The following is an 18,830-nucleotide window of genomic DNA, read 5'->3' as shown; positions in this document are numbered from 1 at the left end:
TTCTGCTTCTTCATCTACCACATACTGGCACCATGGCAGGCAGTTTACATAACTTATCTCCAATCTTTGAGAGTCAAGTTCAGCTAGGCTATCATGAGACTGAGTCAGTAATACATCATCTCTGGTTTTTACTTTCCTCATTTGAAAAATAAAGAGGCTGAACTTGACTCATGATCTGTAAGGTCGCTTTTAAGTTTCATGCCATTGTAAGTCTACGGGCAGTAGCAGCAGCAAGGTAACAGCCCAATTAGTTCCTCCACATCCACCACAGCTTAAAACCAGGCAGATAACCTGAAATATCTCTCTTCTTTGAAATAATGAACACCGTGTGCCGCTTTTCCTTTACATAGTAAATACAGTCTTGAAAATTTAGTGTAAATGGAATTTTCTGTAAAAAATGAAGTCTACTTTAAGCACACCAAGATGGCTAGTTAAAAGAAATCTTTATTAAAATAAGCTCAGTGTTTGACTGCAAAGTAACTTGTTCTATAAATTTGGGACTTTATACATTGGATTTTCTCGTATACTACTTTGTATTCCATCCACGTCATCCAGGCCAGTCACATTGGAGTCTTTTCCTTTGTGCTTGGTAATCAGTCAGATGGTATACTATAGAATTACAGGTTTGGAAGGAATAGTAAAACCCATTTAGTTCAATGCCTCCTCCTGTCCTGCCTCCAATTCCACCAACCCTATCCAGTGCCTGAATCTTCTCCTTAACATCCCTACCAAAACTCTGCTTATGCCTCCATTGATGAAGATGCCATATCTTCCCAGGAAGTTCCTTCCATTCTTGGCTATGGATCTTGGCCTTAGGAAAGGGATTCTCGGTATTTTTTCTATCTCAATAACCACAAGGGAATCCCAGCATACTTTCATTAGTAATGGGAGTTTTATCTACAGCTGAACTTTTAAAAGAGGTCTCTCAAGAGAGCAAGAGAGTAATGGGAGGAAAACTTTCCCTTTTCATTCGGTATACTTCTGTTGCCAAATTTTTCACAGTGTATATATATAACTTTAATACATACATACATTAAAAAGAAGTGGTCCACGGGGGATAAATGTTTATCACAGCAGTGGTAGGGAGTTAGACAGGAACAAATCCCTTAGGGGAACAAGACAGAAAGAGAGAGAATGGCATGTGTTTGATGTGACACCTCCATGGACTCTAAAAATGTACTGGGTGTGTGTGTGTGGGGGGGGGGGGGGTAATTGTTGAAATGTCACCTACCTCCTTGAAAATCACTGCTAATCTCTACTTCCATTGAGTACGCCTGCCCTTTAGGCACTTGGGGGCAGCTTTCAAGCATGCAGGGAAAGTTAACTGCTTTATGGTCTCATCAAGATGAAATTCAATGACTAGCTATATAACATGTCTCACTGTATAATGTATCTATCTGCTCCTGTTCTCTCCCATTCGACCTAATCCACAGCATATTGTTCTGATTGGACACTTTGCCTTCTGACATCACTCCTCTATGGTTTGTTTATTTTCTCTTTACCATGAAGGGTTAGCATACTTCCTAATTATTCAGATTAATTACCTTATTGCAAGCTCAAGGGTATTTTTTACCAAATATCCCTAGATGTCTCTCTTCTGTTTTGAAGATTCTGCAGCAATCTTGCCTGGATTCAGATTCGGTTCTATCACTTACTAGCTGTATAACATTGGCCAAGTAACTTAACCCCCTGTACTTTTGTTTCCTCATCTGCAAAATAAAGACAATTACAGCAATAAACTGATATAGGTGCTGGAAGAATTAAACAGGACACACATAAAGGCATTTAGACAAGTACCTGGTCATCGAAGACACTCATCAATGTTAATTTGCATTGTTGCCTCCTTCTTCGGTGTCATCAGCAAACTCGTGCCCTGCCACTAATTATGAAACCCTCTTACTACAGACGCAGAACATTTACTTGGCAATTTCTTTCTACTGGTCTTCTAGGTTCCCTCTTAATCAATCCAAAGCATTCTTGACATTTCATCTCTTCAACATAGCTCTCCCTGATGAACTGGATTAAAGAAGAATTTCTCACTTAGCATACCTACTACTATAGCCTGTTGGGTTTTTTTCTTTTTTTAATGTTTATTTCTTTATTTTGAGAGAGATTAGGAGAGAGCATGCATACACGCATGCATGCACGAGCAGGGGAGAAGCAAAAAGAGAGGGAGAGAAAGAATTCCAAGCAGGCTCCATGCTCTCAGCACACAGCCCTGATGTGGTTGGGGGGGGGGGGGGGGCTCAACCTCAGAAACTGTGAGATCACGCCCTGAGCTGAAATCAAGAGTCGGTTGCTTAAATGACTGAGCCACCCAGGTGCCCCAACTACAGCCTGTCTTCATTAAATTATGATACACACTCATGCCTCACCCATTTATGTTCCTTTTCTTTTCAAACCTCTATTCAAAACCCATCTCTTAGAGCAGGGTTTGGAAAATTTCTTCTGTAAAGGGCCAGAGAGTAAATAATTTCAGTTTTATGGGACATATAGTTTCTGTTGCAGCTTCTCAACTCTGCCACTGTAGCATGAAAGCAGCCATAGGCAACACATTAACAATGAACAATGGAAAGGCTTATGTTCCAAAAAGCCTTTATTTACAAAAATAGGCAGCAGACAGGATTGGACCTATGAGCCACAGTTTGTCAATCTCTGATATAGAGGAATCCTTCCCTAAATAATTCTGCCTATGATCATCTCTCTGTTCTACTTCAAGCATGTACTATACTTATTTATAAGCTTGTAAGTATTTGTATGTGGTCAGTCTCCCACTTAGACTAATGCACAGATCCTTTAAGAAGAGCTATTCTTTAAAGAAAATGTATCTAAGCCTAGGAGTGATGTGGGGTGTTAAGGACACAAAGACAAAGAAGTCCTAGCCTATGCTCACAAAGAACTCACAGATTAGTAGGATAGATAGTGATTCAATTACATAATCATAACACAACATGACTTTCGCTCTAATAGAGATTTGATATACAAAATGCTCTGGGAAAACAGAAAGGAATGATTAACTTTGCTTGGGGAATTGAGGAAAGCTTCACAGAGATGAAGTTGAGCTAGGATTGGCAGAAGGAAGATGAATAGGCATTTTAGGCAAAGGGAATATAGTACAAAGGTACTAAGGCATGGAAATGGACAGTGTGTTTGGACAAGAGCCAGCAGCTTGTTACAGATGGAAAAGGGTAGGGTAGGCTATGGGGATGAAGTGGGATAAGAACAGAAAAGCAGGCAAACAGCAAACAAAGAGCCTCATCTGCCATTCTAAGGCAATGGTATCATCTCAAAGATTATGTTAGACATTCAATATCAAGATCTGACTTATTAATGGTATTTTATATCCATAAAAGAGTTCTAACTTTTTTCACAGACTTTTACATACATTATTTCCAATGTTCATACACTTTCCATACTTACATGCCTTCTAAATTCTGACACTGATCATGAACTTGTAATGTAGTGAGAAGAATGAGATTTAAAGGCAAAAGATCTAGGACTGACTCTTCCAGCACATAGTAACAAGATTTTGAATAAGTCCCTTTGTTCAAATGCCTCACTGTTTCCATAAAACAGGAATAGTGACAGTACCTACTTCACAAGATTACTGTAAAGACTGTGTTAAGACAATTCTGTGAAGAGTACTTTGCAAACTATAAAGAGTTGTATAAATGACACACAAGGCTTATTAAAATCGTAGGATAAGTTGGCAAGAAACGGTAGGATTCTTTTATTCCCTCTAATTGCTTTTTGTGACACATACATTCATATACAGCCTAACAGAGTGAAATATTTCCGTTATGTATAAATACAGGTTCTGACCTTTCCGAAGATCTGATTTTTGCATGGTACCATCAACTATATCAAATAGGGAACCGTTCCTCCTTAGTGAGATGGAGAAATCTAGAAGCAAAAGATAGAAAAAATTAGAAATGTAAACTACTGTAGAAGACATGCAGTGAAATTAGATTTTTATCAGAGGAAACCAACAGGCTGGACAACCAGACAGGGCTTCCCAAGGACAGCAATTTGGATAGGTTTTCAATTATCAAGACCCTTCCCTGGGGCGCCTGGGTGGCGCAGTCGGTTAAGCCTCCGACTTCAGCCAGGTCACGATCTCGCGGTCCGTGAGTTCGAGCCCCGCGTCGGGCTCTGGGCTGATGGCTCAGAGCCTGGAGCCTGTTTCCGATTCTGTGTCTCCCTCTCTCTCTGCCCCTCCCCCTTTCATGCTCTGTCTCTCTCTGTCCCAAAAATAAATAAAAAACATTGAAAAAAAAATAAAAAAAAAAAAAAAAAAAAAAAGACCCTTCCCTAAGTTTTGTGGGTTCAGAACACAGATTCTGTTAAAACCAGAACAGATTCTTGAGGGCAGTTCTATAGGTCATTAAACAATGATGAGTAGGTAAATTAGAATGCTAACTTACTAATTTACTGTGAGAAATATAACGGTCACGAGGAGTAAAATATTGTAGGCTGGAAACTATAAAACATTGCTGACAGAAATTAAAAAATAAATAAATAAATGGAATTCTTTCATGAACTGAAAGACTAACATTGTTAAGATGACAATACTACCGAAAGTGATTTACAGACTAAATGCAATCCCTCTCAAAATCACATGGAATTTCAAAGGACCCCAAATAGCTGAAACGGTTTTGAAAATGAAGAATAAAGTTGGAAGATTCACATTTCTTTATTTCAAAACTTACTACAAAGCTAGAGTAATCAGTGTGGTATTGGCGTAAGGACAGACATATAGATCAATGGAATAGAATAAAGGGCCGAGAAACAAACTCTGATATATATGGTCAAATGATTTTTTGAGAAAAGTGCCAAAACCATTTAATGGGGAAAGGATATTCTTTTCAACAAATGATGCTGGGAAAACTGGATACCTCATAGTGTATAAAAAAAAATAAACTCAAAATGCATCAAAGACCTAAACACAAGAGCTAAGATTAAAAAACTCTTAGAACAGAAGGGAAAATCATCATGACACTGGGTTTGACAATGATTCTTGGATATAATACATAAACCACAGGCAATGAAAAAAAAACCAGACAAATTAGATTTCATCAAAATGAAAAACATTTGCGCATCAGAAGATACTGTCGTGAGAGTGAGAGACAACCTACAGAATGGGAGAAAATACTGGCAAATTATATATCCAATAAGGGATTAACATCTAGAGTACATAAAGAACTCCTATAATTCCACAACAAAAAGCCCTCAAACAACCCGATTAAAAAACAGGCAAGGGACTTGAATAGACATTTCTCCATTTAGCTCTACAGACCGCCAATAAGCACTCGAAAAGATACTCAGCATCATTAATCAATAATAATGCGAATCAACAACACAATGAGATACCACTTCACACCCATTCAGGTGGTTATCATAAAGGAAGAAAAGAAAAGAAAAATAACAAGTGTTGCCAAGATATGCGGAAATTAGAACCCTTGTGAACTGCTCCTAGGAATGAAAAGTGATGTAGATGCTGTGAAAAATCTCAAAAGGATAAACATAAAATTACCACATGATCCAGCAACCCCACTCCTGGGTATTGTCCAAAAGAACCGAAAGCAGGGACTAAATGCACACTAACGTTCAGAGAAATATCATTCACGATAGCCAAAGGATAGGAACAATCCAAGTATCCATCAGTAAATAAATGGATAAATAAATGTATACATTTAAATACACAATATACAAATAAACACACAATGGAGTATTACTCAGCCATAAAAAGGAATACAATCTGACACTTGCTACAACATAGACACATCCTGAAAACATTATTCTAAGTGAAATAAGCCAAACTGCAAAAGCACAAATATTGTATGATTCCACTAATACTTGTTAACTAGGCAAATTCACAGAGATGCAACATAGAACAGAAGAACGAGGGGCAGGGCAGAGGAGGGAATGGAGAGTTACAATTTAATGGGTACAGAGTTTCTGCCTGGGATGATCAAAAAGTTCTGGAGACAGATAGTAGTGAAGGCTACGCAACATTGTAAATATACTTAATGCCTTAAAATGGTTACAACGGTAAATTTTACGATACATATATTTTACCACAAAGACAGGGGAAAAAAGGAAGAAAGAAGAAAAAAGAAACAAGTAACAGGTGGATCTGCATCAAGGTTTGACAGTCCCATTCAACCATCTCACAAGAGGAACACAAAAAGCTTCACAGAGACTTAAAAGAAATTAAGAAATTAAGTCATAGCATTCCTTTTCCTGGGTAATCTTAGATGCAACCAGCGATCAACTTTCTTTATGACCTCCCATTTTGCAGGTTTCCAAGCTATCTTCTGATAAACACATCCTCTCTTTGGATAACCTTACTATCTATATACAGCATGTGGTACAGATGAGCTTTGGGTTTGAATAACAACTTTGTCACCAGCTTCGCAAACTTGGGACAAGTTGCTACATGTCTCTGAGCCACAATTTCTGCACCTCTAATGTGGAAATTATAGTGTCTATGCCAAGGGGTTTGTGAGGGTTGAATGGCATTATCTATTTTAATGAATGGATATAAGTAAGTATCTGATAACGAGGAGACCCTTCTCCACCTCCCTCACTTTTTGTCCATCAGGTTCCTGCCTCTAGCTCCATCGGCATCCGTACAAACATCGCCACAGCTCTCTGGATTAGAGGGTCTTGCTAGTATCTCTGTCAGAAGCCTTTTCTCCAAAACCAATGACATCCAAAAGACCAAAAGCAAATGGAGACAAATTCATTTTCTGTCCATCTCACAAAACTCTCCTACAGGAATCTACTACCCTCCCTAAGGGCAGAGATATTTTATATCCCACACATTGGCTATATTAGAAAAAGTAACTTGGCATTTTTTAAATTGAATTTTCAACAATTCTAAGTTTTCTGTAACAGGATCTTGCATAAATTTCCAAATATATAAGTCCTATTTCTATACTTATAGTACAAAACAGTAAGGTACAAACAGTAAGTATGGTTCTCTTTCAGTGATAAGTACCCAAGCAAAATATACAAGGTGTACAGGGTGCGATAATGACTATTTCAAAGCCTGCTATACTATAATTGGCTTGTATTAAAAGTGCCAGAAGTAAAAGAATAATTGTACAATGTTCCGCTATGAAAAAAACCCAATAATGAAGTTGATCCGATGTCAGGCAAAATTATATTATACAAATCAGAAAAAAAGCCTGTCTAATTTCCACTTAAAAAGCAAAACATCAAGTAATGATCAGAGAATAACATCATATCAAAATTCATATTCCTGAGGTGCCTGGGTGGCTCAGTCAGTTAAGCATCCAACTCTTAATTACCGCTCAGGTCATGATCTCACAGTTCATGAGATCGAGCCCCGCTTTGGGGGAGCCTGCTTGGGATTCCCTCTCTTCCTTTCTCTCTGTCGCTCCCCTGCTTGCTCTCTCTTTCCCTCAAAATAAATAAATAAACATTAAAAAAAATTCATATTCCTGATTTCCTCCTAAATCACCACAGTCAGATGTTCAATTTCATCTTATCTGACTGACCTAAACTCCTTCAGCTGCACCCATTGGGATTACCATCGTATTTATTTATTAATCACGTCTAGGGATAAGACTGGAATCAGGAGACAGAGAACCAAGGCAGAACAAAGAAACTGAAAGGTTACAAGGAAAAGAGGCTAGGATCATTTTGTTAAATAGACATTCACATTGTTAACTTAGGGAACTATAATAGGAGAAGGGAATCAACTATGTGCTGGGCTCTGTGCTAAGCACTCCAAAAATGACTTTTTATTGAAGTATAATATGGATACTGAAAAGTACATAAATCCTAAGTATGAAGCTCAGTGAGCTTTCTACAGTGTGTCTCCCAATCAAGAAAGAGCTTGTTACTGGCACCCGAAGAGGCAGTCCTTCGTGTCCTCTCCCAAGTCACCACTGCACCCAAGAGGAAACTGTCTTGACTTCTGTCATTGTAGATTAGTTTGGCCTGCTTTGAACTTCGTACGAATACTACTATATCCCGTGCCCCCTTTCATGTCCGCTTCCTTCCACTCAACACTTTGTTTTGAGAAGTTCATCCGTGCTGCCCCAGCAGGCACTTTTACCTTCGTTACTTGATTTAAATAACCCAACAATTCTGGTATTTCCCATTTAGCTCAAAAACAAAACAAAACAAAAAAACAACACGAAAACAAAAACCAAACAAACAAACAAACAAAACTGAGGCTCTGAAGTTAACCGAGATTAAGTAAGACATCCAAGGTCACACAGCTACTAAATGGAAAGGCTAAAATTAAAGACTGTCTAATATGAAAGTCCATGCTCTTTTTGGTTCCATTATGCTTGCTTGTTGTATTTAAAACCAACAGAAAGTCAGTCCCTTCCCTGGTTTACTTATCATAGGCCGTATACACGTATTGGGGCTTGGCAAACAGTCAAGTACTACGCAAGCGTGAGGAAGTACTGGTAGCACAAGGAAGGAGCTACCTAAGTGCAGTGACTTTTAAAGTTTTTATGGTTGTGATCCACAGGCTTAACTCTAGGCATTTTTATACAATATGCATTCCTAAAACCTTGCACTTTGTAAAAATTATGCACTAAAAATGGCCTTGTGGGAAAAACAATGTTATGAATATACTAAAAAGCCCATGGAACTCTGTATTCTCCACACACACACACACATACACACACACACACACACACACGCAGATCTGAGTCATTAAGAAAAGGTTAAATTCAGCTCAATAAACTAAATTAAAAAGAAAGGGTACAATTCATTTTAGAATAATTTCCAACTAAAATGATTTTTAAAAATAAAGACTTAATGTGTAATTGAACAAACCTGTAGCTATGCAGAACATTAAGCTTCTAAGAATGACTTATTTCCCTAAGGTTTCCTGGAGTGAAGATTTGAATGCACATCACCATCTGCAGACAGGAAACACTTAATAAAAGCTTTACATGGTGGGAAAATTAAAATCTGAGGTCAGATTCGTATGGCTTTGGGGACCGGTAAGAGACTATTAACCCATTTACCACTTTTTAACTGTTCACACGACCCAAGCTGATCTTTGAAAACCGTCTGTTACCAGATACCAGAGATCTCAAGATCAACTTAGAATTAAGTTAATAAAATTAGAGTCTAATAATTTAGAGTCCTGTATAGAAAACTACCTTCCTCAGACATAGAGCCTTGAGAGTCGATTAAATCTTCACCTGTTTAGGTCACATAATTTGGGCTCACTGACACAGTGGTATCTATAAACCATTCTATAACCACCCCCAAAGTCTCAGGTTCTTAGCCTAAAAGAAATGAGTTATGACTCCCTGGCATTGTTCAGGGTCTTGTATGAATCTTACAGAATTACAAGCCTGGGGCAATTATGGCTTCTCTGTAAGAAGAAAGCTGCAACTTAGACTCAAACTTGGCCTGGTTCATTCCATGTCACCAAGGAGTCACTTCCACTGGGCTTCAAATTCTTCACCAGAAAACCAGGGGGTTACAACTCTACACTGCATTCCCAGGCAGGTCCCATATTTACCATAAACAAGCTACATGCTTGTTTCCCCATCAACCACCTCAACAAGCGTCTGATTTTATGGCTTCATAGAAAATCCTAATGTTACTGAAATATGGGAAATTTATCAAGTGATATCAGTTGTCTTCCTGTGAGCTCCTCAGGCAACTGTCCCAACACCCATTTCTGGCTGGGAATCTTTGAGACTACCTCTTTCTTCCCTGCATCAGTAAGGCCAGAGACTACAAAGGGGCTTCCAGTGGAATGTGTCTTATACGAGTCAAACAGTACAGCAATCTCAGGAAAGGGCTCTCTTCCCCTAGAAAGCAAACTTGACTGAAAGGGCATGCAATAATCTTTGAGATGTAGTATTAAGCTAAGGTGTATGATAAACTAAAAAAAAAAAATATTTGGGGATGGGGCACCTGGGTGGCTCAGTCTGTTAAGCGTTAGACTCTTGATTTCAGCTCAAGTCAAGATCTCATGGTTCGTGGGATGGAGCCCTGTGTTGTGCTCTGTGCTGACAGCAAGGAAACAGCAAGGAGCCTGCTTGGGACTCTCTCTCTCCCCCTCTCTCTGCTCCTCCCCTGCTTGTGCTCACATGTGCACATACTGTCTCACTCTCTCAAAATAAATAAGTAAACATTAAAAAAACATTTGGGGATGATAAAGAATACATATACAAACATTCCACACAGCAAAGGCAGAAGAGTGGTGCCATTTGCTAACAGTCATTCTGTTTTTACTAGGAACTTTCTTCACTCTAACAAGTCAGAAAACCTTTCCATAGAACCACAGAGCCAGCAGGAACCAAGAGGCATGAGAAGAAAAATATGCATGTCCAGTTTCACTTCAGAGATAAAAGTTAGTGATAGCTTAGCTTTTTGAGTGTTTTTTTTTTTAATCTTAGAAATTTAGCTTTTGGGACACAAGATGCCTTTCTCAACTTCCTCAGCTTTTGACCCAGCAATTCATTCCTTAATTAAAATCTAATTTTTCTTTATTTTGAGTCCCTGGGGTTCACTGGGCCAGGACTAGTGGCAGATTTTATTTCAGAGAACAGTCTTATATGGTGGTACTAGTTCAGAGAGCCCCAGAGATTTATTTCACCAAGATCACTGATGGGTGTAAAACCCGGGCAATACTCTAACACAGAGCGGTGACTTGTAACTTTTTTTTCCCACCCTGACATACCTGAAGAGTACAAAACCCTCTTATCAGTGACAGCAGGCTCAGTAAAGGCACTGATATTGGGCAAGAGAGTAGAAGGCAGCTCTTATTTGATGGGAAGAGAGGCTTCACTGAAGGTGTTTGGAATCTCCAAGGGTATTTGTGCAATTGGGAAAAACACCTCCCTCAGTCTAAGGGCTTCTTCCACTGCCCTGCCCCTGACCCAGGGTCTTGAGCAGGGCCATCCAAAAGAAATATAATTCAAGATATTTATGTCATTTTAAGCTTCTAGTAGTCACATTTTAAAAAGTAAAAACAGAAAGAAAAAAGAGATGGAAATAATTTAATAATGTATTTTATTTAACCCAGTATACTGAAATATTATCATTTCAGCCAGTAATTATCATAAATTTTTTTCAGCCAGTAATCATTATAAAAATCAATTAAAATGCTTTATATTCTTCTATTAAGTCTTCAAAATCTAGTGTGTATTTACAATTATAGATTATCTCAATTCAGATGCTAAATTTTCATCAGAATTATTTGATTTGAATTTAAATTTCATAAAATTTAAAGTTGAAATAGAAGATTCACATACCCAAGATATTCAAAACATACTTTAAAATTTCCCAATAACTGTATTGAGAATCAGTTTTTAAATTTACACATAATTAAAGTTAAATAAAATTTACAATTCAGTACTTCAGTCCCACTAACCATGTGGCTATCGTATTAGACCACCCATGTTTAGAAGGCGTACATTATTAACTTAAATATTAAGTACTTAATATGTTCTAAGCACTTTACTTGCAATAAGTTGTTCAATTCTCACAATCCAATAAGGTAGGTATTATTATCTTCATTTTATTGATGAGAAAATCCAGAGAGATGTCTCACAGTTTGCCCAAAATTACACAGTTAGTAAATGGTGGAGCTGGGATTCAAAGCAAGGTAACTGAGCCGATTTCTTGTCTCTAAGGCTCGGGGTTTTCCAGGAAAACTAGACTATTTATACACCCCAGGCATAAGTGCAATCTTCTGTCTCGGGTTAGAGGCTCTCAGCACTGGCTGATTTTCTCCATCATATGGCCCTGTCCTGGTTATTTGTTAATGTAGGTTAGATCATGTCACTCCTCTGCTTAAAACCTCCCAAATGCTCCTCCTAGCACTTAAATCCAAGTCCTTTACCCTGACCCACATCATCATCCTACATGACCTGACCCCTCCCCTTCTAGCCCTCCTCCATTACAGTGCTCATCCTTACCACTGCTCCAGCCACACCATCCTCCTCTGCTCCAGATTCAGGCCAAACTCCTCACTATCTGAGGGCCTTTGCACTACCTGGAAGGCTCTACCCCGTATTCACATGGCTGGCTTCTTACCACTCAGGTTTCCACTTAAATGTCATCTCTTCCCTGACCACTTTATCTAAAGTAGTCACCCAGGGACGTCTGGGTGGCTCAGTCAGTTAAGTGTCCGACTTTGGCTCAGGCCATGATCTCGCGGTTCATGAGTTCAAGCCCTGCATCGGGATCTCTACTGTTAGCATGGAGCCCACTTCAGATCCTCTGTACACACACACATTCTCTCTCTCTCTCTCTCTCTGTCTCTCTCTCTCTCTCTCTCTCTGATAGACACAGACAGAGAGAGACAGAGAGACAGACAGAGAGAGACAGAGAGAGAGAGATAGTACGGGCATCTGGGTGGCTCAGTCGGTTAATCATCCAACTTCGGCTCAGGTCAGGATCTTGCTGTTCATGGGTTCTAGCCCTGAGTCAGGGTCTGCGTTGAAAGCTTGGAGCCTGCTTCAATTCTCCCTCTCTCTCTGCCTCTCCCTGTTCACACTCTGTCTCTCTCTCTGGCTCTCAAAAATAAATAAACATTTAAAAAACAAATAGTCACCCAGACTCCCTCTATCATACCACTCTTAGTTCTCCACAGCAGTGAGCACCATTTAGTATTTCTTTGTCTATTTATTCGTCTGCTCCACTGGGGCTTTATCTGTGTTATCCATTCAGCACTATATCCCAGCACTTGGAATAGCGCCTGGTATAGAGGAGGCACTCAGTTAAGTATCTTTGAATGAAATGAATGAGTGCTAATCATTAAGAAAAAACAAAAACATAAAATTTTAAAATTACATAACCGGAACACAGTGACTGCTTTCTGAATTTAAAAAAACATTTGGATGGTTTGTAAGTAGAACTTATAGGTGATTTATGAGGGAAACAGTTTAAGGCCAATCTCTCAAAATGAAACAAAACAAGCTGGGTCCTTTAGTATATAGAAGTCAGTCTCAAATCTGACAGGATCATTACCAACAGGTAATGAGAGGGTGAAGGGGGTTGAGACACATAATTATGACTATAACTTAGCTTCTCAAAGACTTTTCTGAATACAGTCCGCACAGCTCATTAAGGAAATCCACCTGACACTTGGCACAGCCCTGGAAAATAGGGAAGGGCTGCAGAATCGTTGCAGAATTTCTGTAACCTATAATCTCAACGTGGCTATGTAATGGAGAAAATCAATCAACGCTGAGACGCTGTAGCCAAACAAAGGTAACGGGGAGGGCATACTAAATTTACCAGCAGGGCATACTAAGTAGGCCACTGTCCTGGGGAAAAACCGGCACTCAGAAACAAAACATGGGTGTTGATGGAAGTGCTGACACACCTGGGCTCTGAGGATCGCCGCGGGCACCCCTGCTCCGGGCAAACAAAGCTTCTGGCTGCAGTGTTCGCTAACAAGCACAGAATGTACACTATCGTTTCTGATTTAATTTTAAAGATACTTTCAAAAGAGAAAGAGACAATAAGGATGACTATAAATGCCCACTCTAAATGTGACACTGAAAAAAGACTAACTGAAGGCATTCTCAGGAAAATGCGTTGGGATGATTTAAGGTTGGGAACAATAATGTAGGAGCACAAATAGTGCGAACAGAAGGAGCAAAAACAGATTCAAATAATGAATAACTCAGTAAAAAATTTTTCATGGGTACAAAGAACTGTAAATAAAACTGTAATTTAATTACAAATATTTGAAATATATTTGCACTCCTGGTTTCCAAATTCGTTTTAAAAAACCTGATTCAGGGGCGCCTGGGTGGCTCAGTCGGTGAAGCGTCCGACTTCGGCTCAGGTCACGATCTCGCGGTCCGTGAGTTCGAGCCCCGCGTCGGGCTCTGGGCTGATGGCTCAGAGCCTGGAGCCTGCTTCTGATTCTGTGTCTCCCACTCTCTCTGACCCTCCCCCGTTCATGCTCTGTCTCTCTCTGTCTCAAAAATAAATAAACTTAAAAAAAAAAAATTAAAAAAAAAAAACCTGATTCAGAAAACTCCTAAAGAATTATCCGAAAAATTTCAATATAGCTGGATGGGTAGAGGGACAGATAAATAGGAAAGTCACATTTACAAGTAATGGTAAAATTTAGGTGGCGGACATAAGGGTTTTTACCGCAAAGCCTTTTCAACTTTGTTGTATATGCTTAACATTTTTCGTAAGTAAAAATAAACTTGAAAATATCTCAAAGCTGCTGTCTCAAAGCTTAACATGAGGCAATAGTGAAAAGGTAGGTGGTGTCATAGAAAGAATGAACATTGTTTTTTAGTACTTCTACATATAATGACCATTCATCACAACAAACCTGAGGGGTATGTGGCATTATCTTCATTACATACCCTACACTATGCCACGTGCGTGCGCACACGCACGTACACACACACGTACACACACACACACACACACACACACACACACACGAGGCTCAAAGAGTACTTTAACAAAGTCAACTTGGATATCGGTGAATATTAAGCCTGGGATCAAAATATTCATATACACTTAAAAATCTACCTAAAATCTTGGGGCGCCTGGGTGGCTCAGTCAGTCGAACGTCTGACTTCAGCTCAGGTCATGATCTCATGGTTGGTGGGTTCGAGCCCCACATCGGGCTCTGTGCTGACAACTCAGAGCCTGGAACCTGCTTCAGATTCTGTGTCTTCTTTCTCTGTCCCTCCCCCACTCACGCTCTGTCTCTCTCTCTCTCAAAAGTAAACATTAAAAAAAAATCTACCAAGGGGTGCCTGGGTGGCTCAGTTGGTTAAAAAAAAAAATCTGCCTAAAATCTTAATCCATCTTTATTATTTATTTTCCACAGATATCCAAGAAAGTGAAGCACTTTAAAAATAATGAGAACATGTGAAATATACTTTTTAAGACAATGTTTTTACAAGACATTATACAAAATATAATGGACTTCCAGTTTCAAAGTCCTTTATAATTTTTTTTTTTTTTTTAAGAGAGAGAGAGTGTGTGCACAGGAGCACAGGGAAGGGGTAGAGGGAAAGGGAGACAGAGAGAATCTTAAGCAGGCTCCACACCCAGTGAGAAGCCCAATGTGGGGCTTGATCTCACAACCCTGAGATCATGACTTGAGCCAAAATCAAGAGTCAAACACTTAATCAAATGAGCCACCCAGGCACCCCCAAAGTTCTTTATAACTTTCAATGCTAACTGACCGACACACTATCTTATTTGTATTACATTATTTGTGTACATCTTTTACAGTTCTTTTAATGCTGTAATTCCCTTGAAATTAGGATCCATATCTGACTCATTTCTACATTTTTTATAATAATACTTTGAATGGTAGTTTAGTGAATGTTTACTTAAGGAAACAATGTGATCTTCACAAAAGATATGCAAGGTGACTAGGACACCTGTTCACATTATTCTTATTAAACACTTGAAGAAACAGAGGCAGAGTAAAACTCTGATCCTATGTTTTAGCAAAAAAGCTCCTTTTTTGAACTAGGGTTCCAGTCTTTTCCTACTGCACCAATGACTCAAAAAAGACATTAAACCTGATTCTCCAACTCGGAGTCTGGCAGGATGTCCAAAGGAAAAAGCTTTAGTTATGTTATTTTTTAAGTGCTGAGAAATGCTGAAAGATGGATCCTAATGTAAGTAAAAAAGGCTTGTAAACCTCTTGATTTCTTTATTAGGACCATGATAGAAACAAAATGAAAGTGCTTCTTGAAAATTCTAAACTTGGTTATAAGTTACCTAAAACTCAACAAAACCAGAAGTTGGTATATAACAGCTAACATTTATACTCAGCTCTTTGGGCCAGTTCTATGTGTACATGTTATTTCATATGACTTTCCATAATACACAGTGAGAGATTATTATTACTCCCACTTCACGGATGAGGAAATTTCAGAGTTAGAGAGTTAGCAGGTGACTGAACAGGAATTCCAAACAATCTAGGTCACGCTCTTTGCAGTATACTATGTTGTTGCTTGCTTGCACAAAACTAGTCAATAGTTTTCTAACTGGTCTCTCTCTACCTCCACTCTGTCATGTGCGTGGCAACTGGCGTAATCCCTTTAAAATAAGAATTCCATCGGGGCACCTAGGTGGCTCAGTCGGTTAAGCGTCCGACTTCGGCTCAGGTCATGATCTCGCAGTCCATGAGTTCAAGCCCCACATCAGGATCTGTGCTGACAGCTCAGAGCCTGAAGCCTGTTTCAGATTCTGTGTCTCCCTCTCTCTCTCTCTGCCCCTCCCCCACTCACACTCTGTCTCTCTGTCTCTGAGAAATGAATAAACCTTAAAAAAAAGTTTTTTATAAGAATTTCATCATGTTGCTTCTCCGCTTCAAATCCTTCAAAGGAGCCATGTAGCCTGGAGAATGAAAAGCACCAAAGTCCTTGGTGTTGCATACATAGCCTTTCAAATCCTAAATTCTTCAAGATTTGGCCCCTGACTATTTCTCTAGCTTCATCTAACCATCTTCTCCTTCCCCTTACCTTCTTCCCTTAAGTTATTCTAAATGACCTGCAGTCCCTCAACTCATCTGCAAGTCCCTTTTCCCATTATACACACCACTTGTCAACTTAACAACCCATCCTTCAAAATTTAACTCAGCAATCAATGACTCTCCTCTTCCTCAGTCCTCTCAGCGCTTTTCCCTAGATGATCATTTTCCTTTCTCTTCTATGTTGATATCTGGCTTGTATTTGCAGCGTTTAAATGCTGTATTACAGTTATTTGTACAATTATTTGTACATACCTTTCCTGCCTATTTGATGGAGAATCCCTAAGGGATGTCTTAGTCACCTTTACATCCCTAGGGTCTAATACAGTGCCTGACAGTAGCAGGCATCAGATACATACATGTTTGTTGAGCTGAATTCAAATAAACTCACTTAGGAAGGACACAAATGTTAACACAGGATTTGGATTTTGCAAAATATAAATAAAGGGGAAAAAAATAAGCCTTAAACTCTGTAACAGAATTGTGCATAACAATGGCAACTGCCCTGAAGGTCCCTGCTAGCACTCTGTGCCCCAGCTGGGCCTCCAGAAGGTTCATTACTTTCATATTATCACTGTGGCAATTTATTAATGAGCTCAACACAAGCAAGACAAATTGAAATGACAGTCCTGGCAGCTAACATCTCTTATTTATCACTAGAGCTAGTCTCTCACTAGCAGGGCCATGGATAAGCCTTCTTCAATGCAAAACAATATTTACAGAGTATCTTCTAAGAGACCTACAAACACTGTGGTTGGCACTAAGGGGAATCCAAAAAGTGTAGGTCCTCATTAGGATGAGAAAAGAATGTGTTCTCGAAAAATAACTCAAAACTGAAAAACATAGATATCCATTAGAAGTGATGGTAAAGGACTCATGTAATTCATCATTTATGGGTCAATTACCTCTCTAAGGGCTAATTGAAGTACCACTGGGGTTCCTCGTGCTTCACCCTGACGGAGGCAGTGTGCATGAGAAAGAAACCAAGAACCAGTATTAGGCATTCTGGCAGAAGGAAGGTTGTGAAAACTAAAGCCACCACCCCTCCAAAAGTTTGAAGGCTTTTTGGTACCACAGCATTCCTACCAATGGTTTCAAGTTGCTCTCCTGAGATAAAACAAAGGCAAATCATAAGCTGTTAACATATAAGAGTAAACTTTAAGTGCAACTAGACATAAATATGGTTTCAAAAAGATAAAGAGCCTGGGTGGCTCAGTCAGTTAAGCGTCTGCCTCCTGCTTTCAGCTCAGGTCATGATCTCAACTGTGCGTGAGTTCAGGCCCCGTGTGGGACTCTGCCCTGACGGTGCAGAGCCTGCTTGGGACTCTCTCTCTCTCCCTCTCTCTCTGCCGCTCCCCAACTCACGCTGTCTCTGTCTCTCTCCCTCTCTCAAAAATAAATAAACGTCAAAAACAATTGAAAAAAGAAAAGATAAACGGAAGTAGCAAGAAACCCCGTGGATACGGGCAGATACTACACACACACCATCTTTCACTGGTGAGTCTAGTCTTTCCACGGAACCCCGACTGGACATCTTCGGGCTACCATAACAAAGTACACCAACTGGATGTAATAAGCAAAAGAAATTTATTCTCTCACAGTTCTAGAGGCTAGATGTCTGAAATCAGGATGTTGGCTGTTGGCAGAGTCAATGCTCTCTCTGAAGCCTGCAGGTAAAGATACCTCCTTGACTCTTTCAGCTTCTGGTAGCCTCAGAAAACTAATAGATCTGGGTCCTGACAGGAGGGGGGGGTCCTGCTCTAACAAATAGTTAGAAATGAGAAAGTGGCTTTGGAATTGGGTAATGGATAGAGGCTTAATAGAAAAAAAAAAAAACCAAAAAACCTAGATTGCCTTGGAGATGTTTAGTAGAAATACGAACATTAAAGATACTTCTGGTGAGGTTCTAGAAATGATGAGCATGTGATTGGACACTGGAGGAAAAGCAATTCTTGTTACAAAGTGGCAGAAAACTTGTCTGAATTGCGTTTAGTCATTGGGTAAACTCTTGTAAGTGATAAACCTGGATATTTAGCTGAGAAAATTTGCGAAGTGTTGAAGTGTGGCCTAGTTTCTCCTTGGTGCTTATAGTAAAATATGAGCAAAGATAAATTGAGGAATGAACTGTTAGGCAAGAAGGAACCAGCACAGGATGATTTGGAAAATTCTCTGCCTAACCAGACTCCATGCTCTGGAAATAAGGCCAAGGGTGTGGTGTGGCTGGACAATCCTTTGCCTGTGACTCATAGATACAATCAACCATCTAGCTATTCCATAGCTAGGAACAGAGATAGGGTTATCCAGGAAAGATCTGGACGCTCTTATCAGATGGTTTGAA

General features: G+C 39.4%; 1 protein-coding gene across 11 annotated transcripts in view; it reads right to left on the bottom strand.

The window, feature by feature from the left end:
- SCMH1 (Scm polycomb group protein homolog 1) overlaps positions 1 to 18,830 on the bottom strand; it is a 186,993-nt gene that overhangs the window by 143,045 nt on the left and 25,118 nt on the right. For 4 of the 11 annotated variants that reach the window (XM_078452015.2, XM_078452021.2, XM_078452027.2 and 1 more), the window contains exons 1-2: positions 8,827 to 8,912; positions 3,823 to 3,903 (exon numbers count right to left, since the gene is read on the bottom strand). The exons of 2 other annotated variants lie outside the window; for them this stretch is intronic. In XM_078452015.2, coding sequence (XP_078308141.2) covers positions 3,823 to 3,903; positions 8,827 to 8,845 — 100 coding nt within the window. In that variant the 5' untranslated portion in view covers positions 8,846 to 8,912. Of the gene's footprint in view, positions 1 to 1,544; positions 1,710 to 3,822; positions 3,904 to 8,826; positions 8,913 to 18,830 lie in introns of those variants that run through there. 5 more of the 11 variants (XM_078452026.2, XM_078452016.2, XM_078452020.2 and 2 more) reach the window with 2 other exon arrangements.

This window comes from Panthera onca, chromosome C1, assembly GCF_046562875.1.
Source record: "Panthera onca isolate mPanOnc1 chromosome C1, mPanOnc1 haplotype 2, whole genome shotgun sequence".
Classification (NCBI taxonomy): domain Eukaryota; kingdom Metazoa; phylum Chordata; class Mammalia; order Carnivora; family Felidae; genus Panthera; species Panthera onca.
This window is presented reverse-complemented; position numbering and strand designations above follow the sequence as displayed.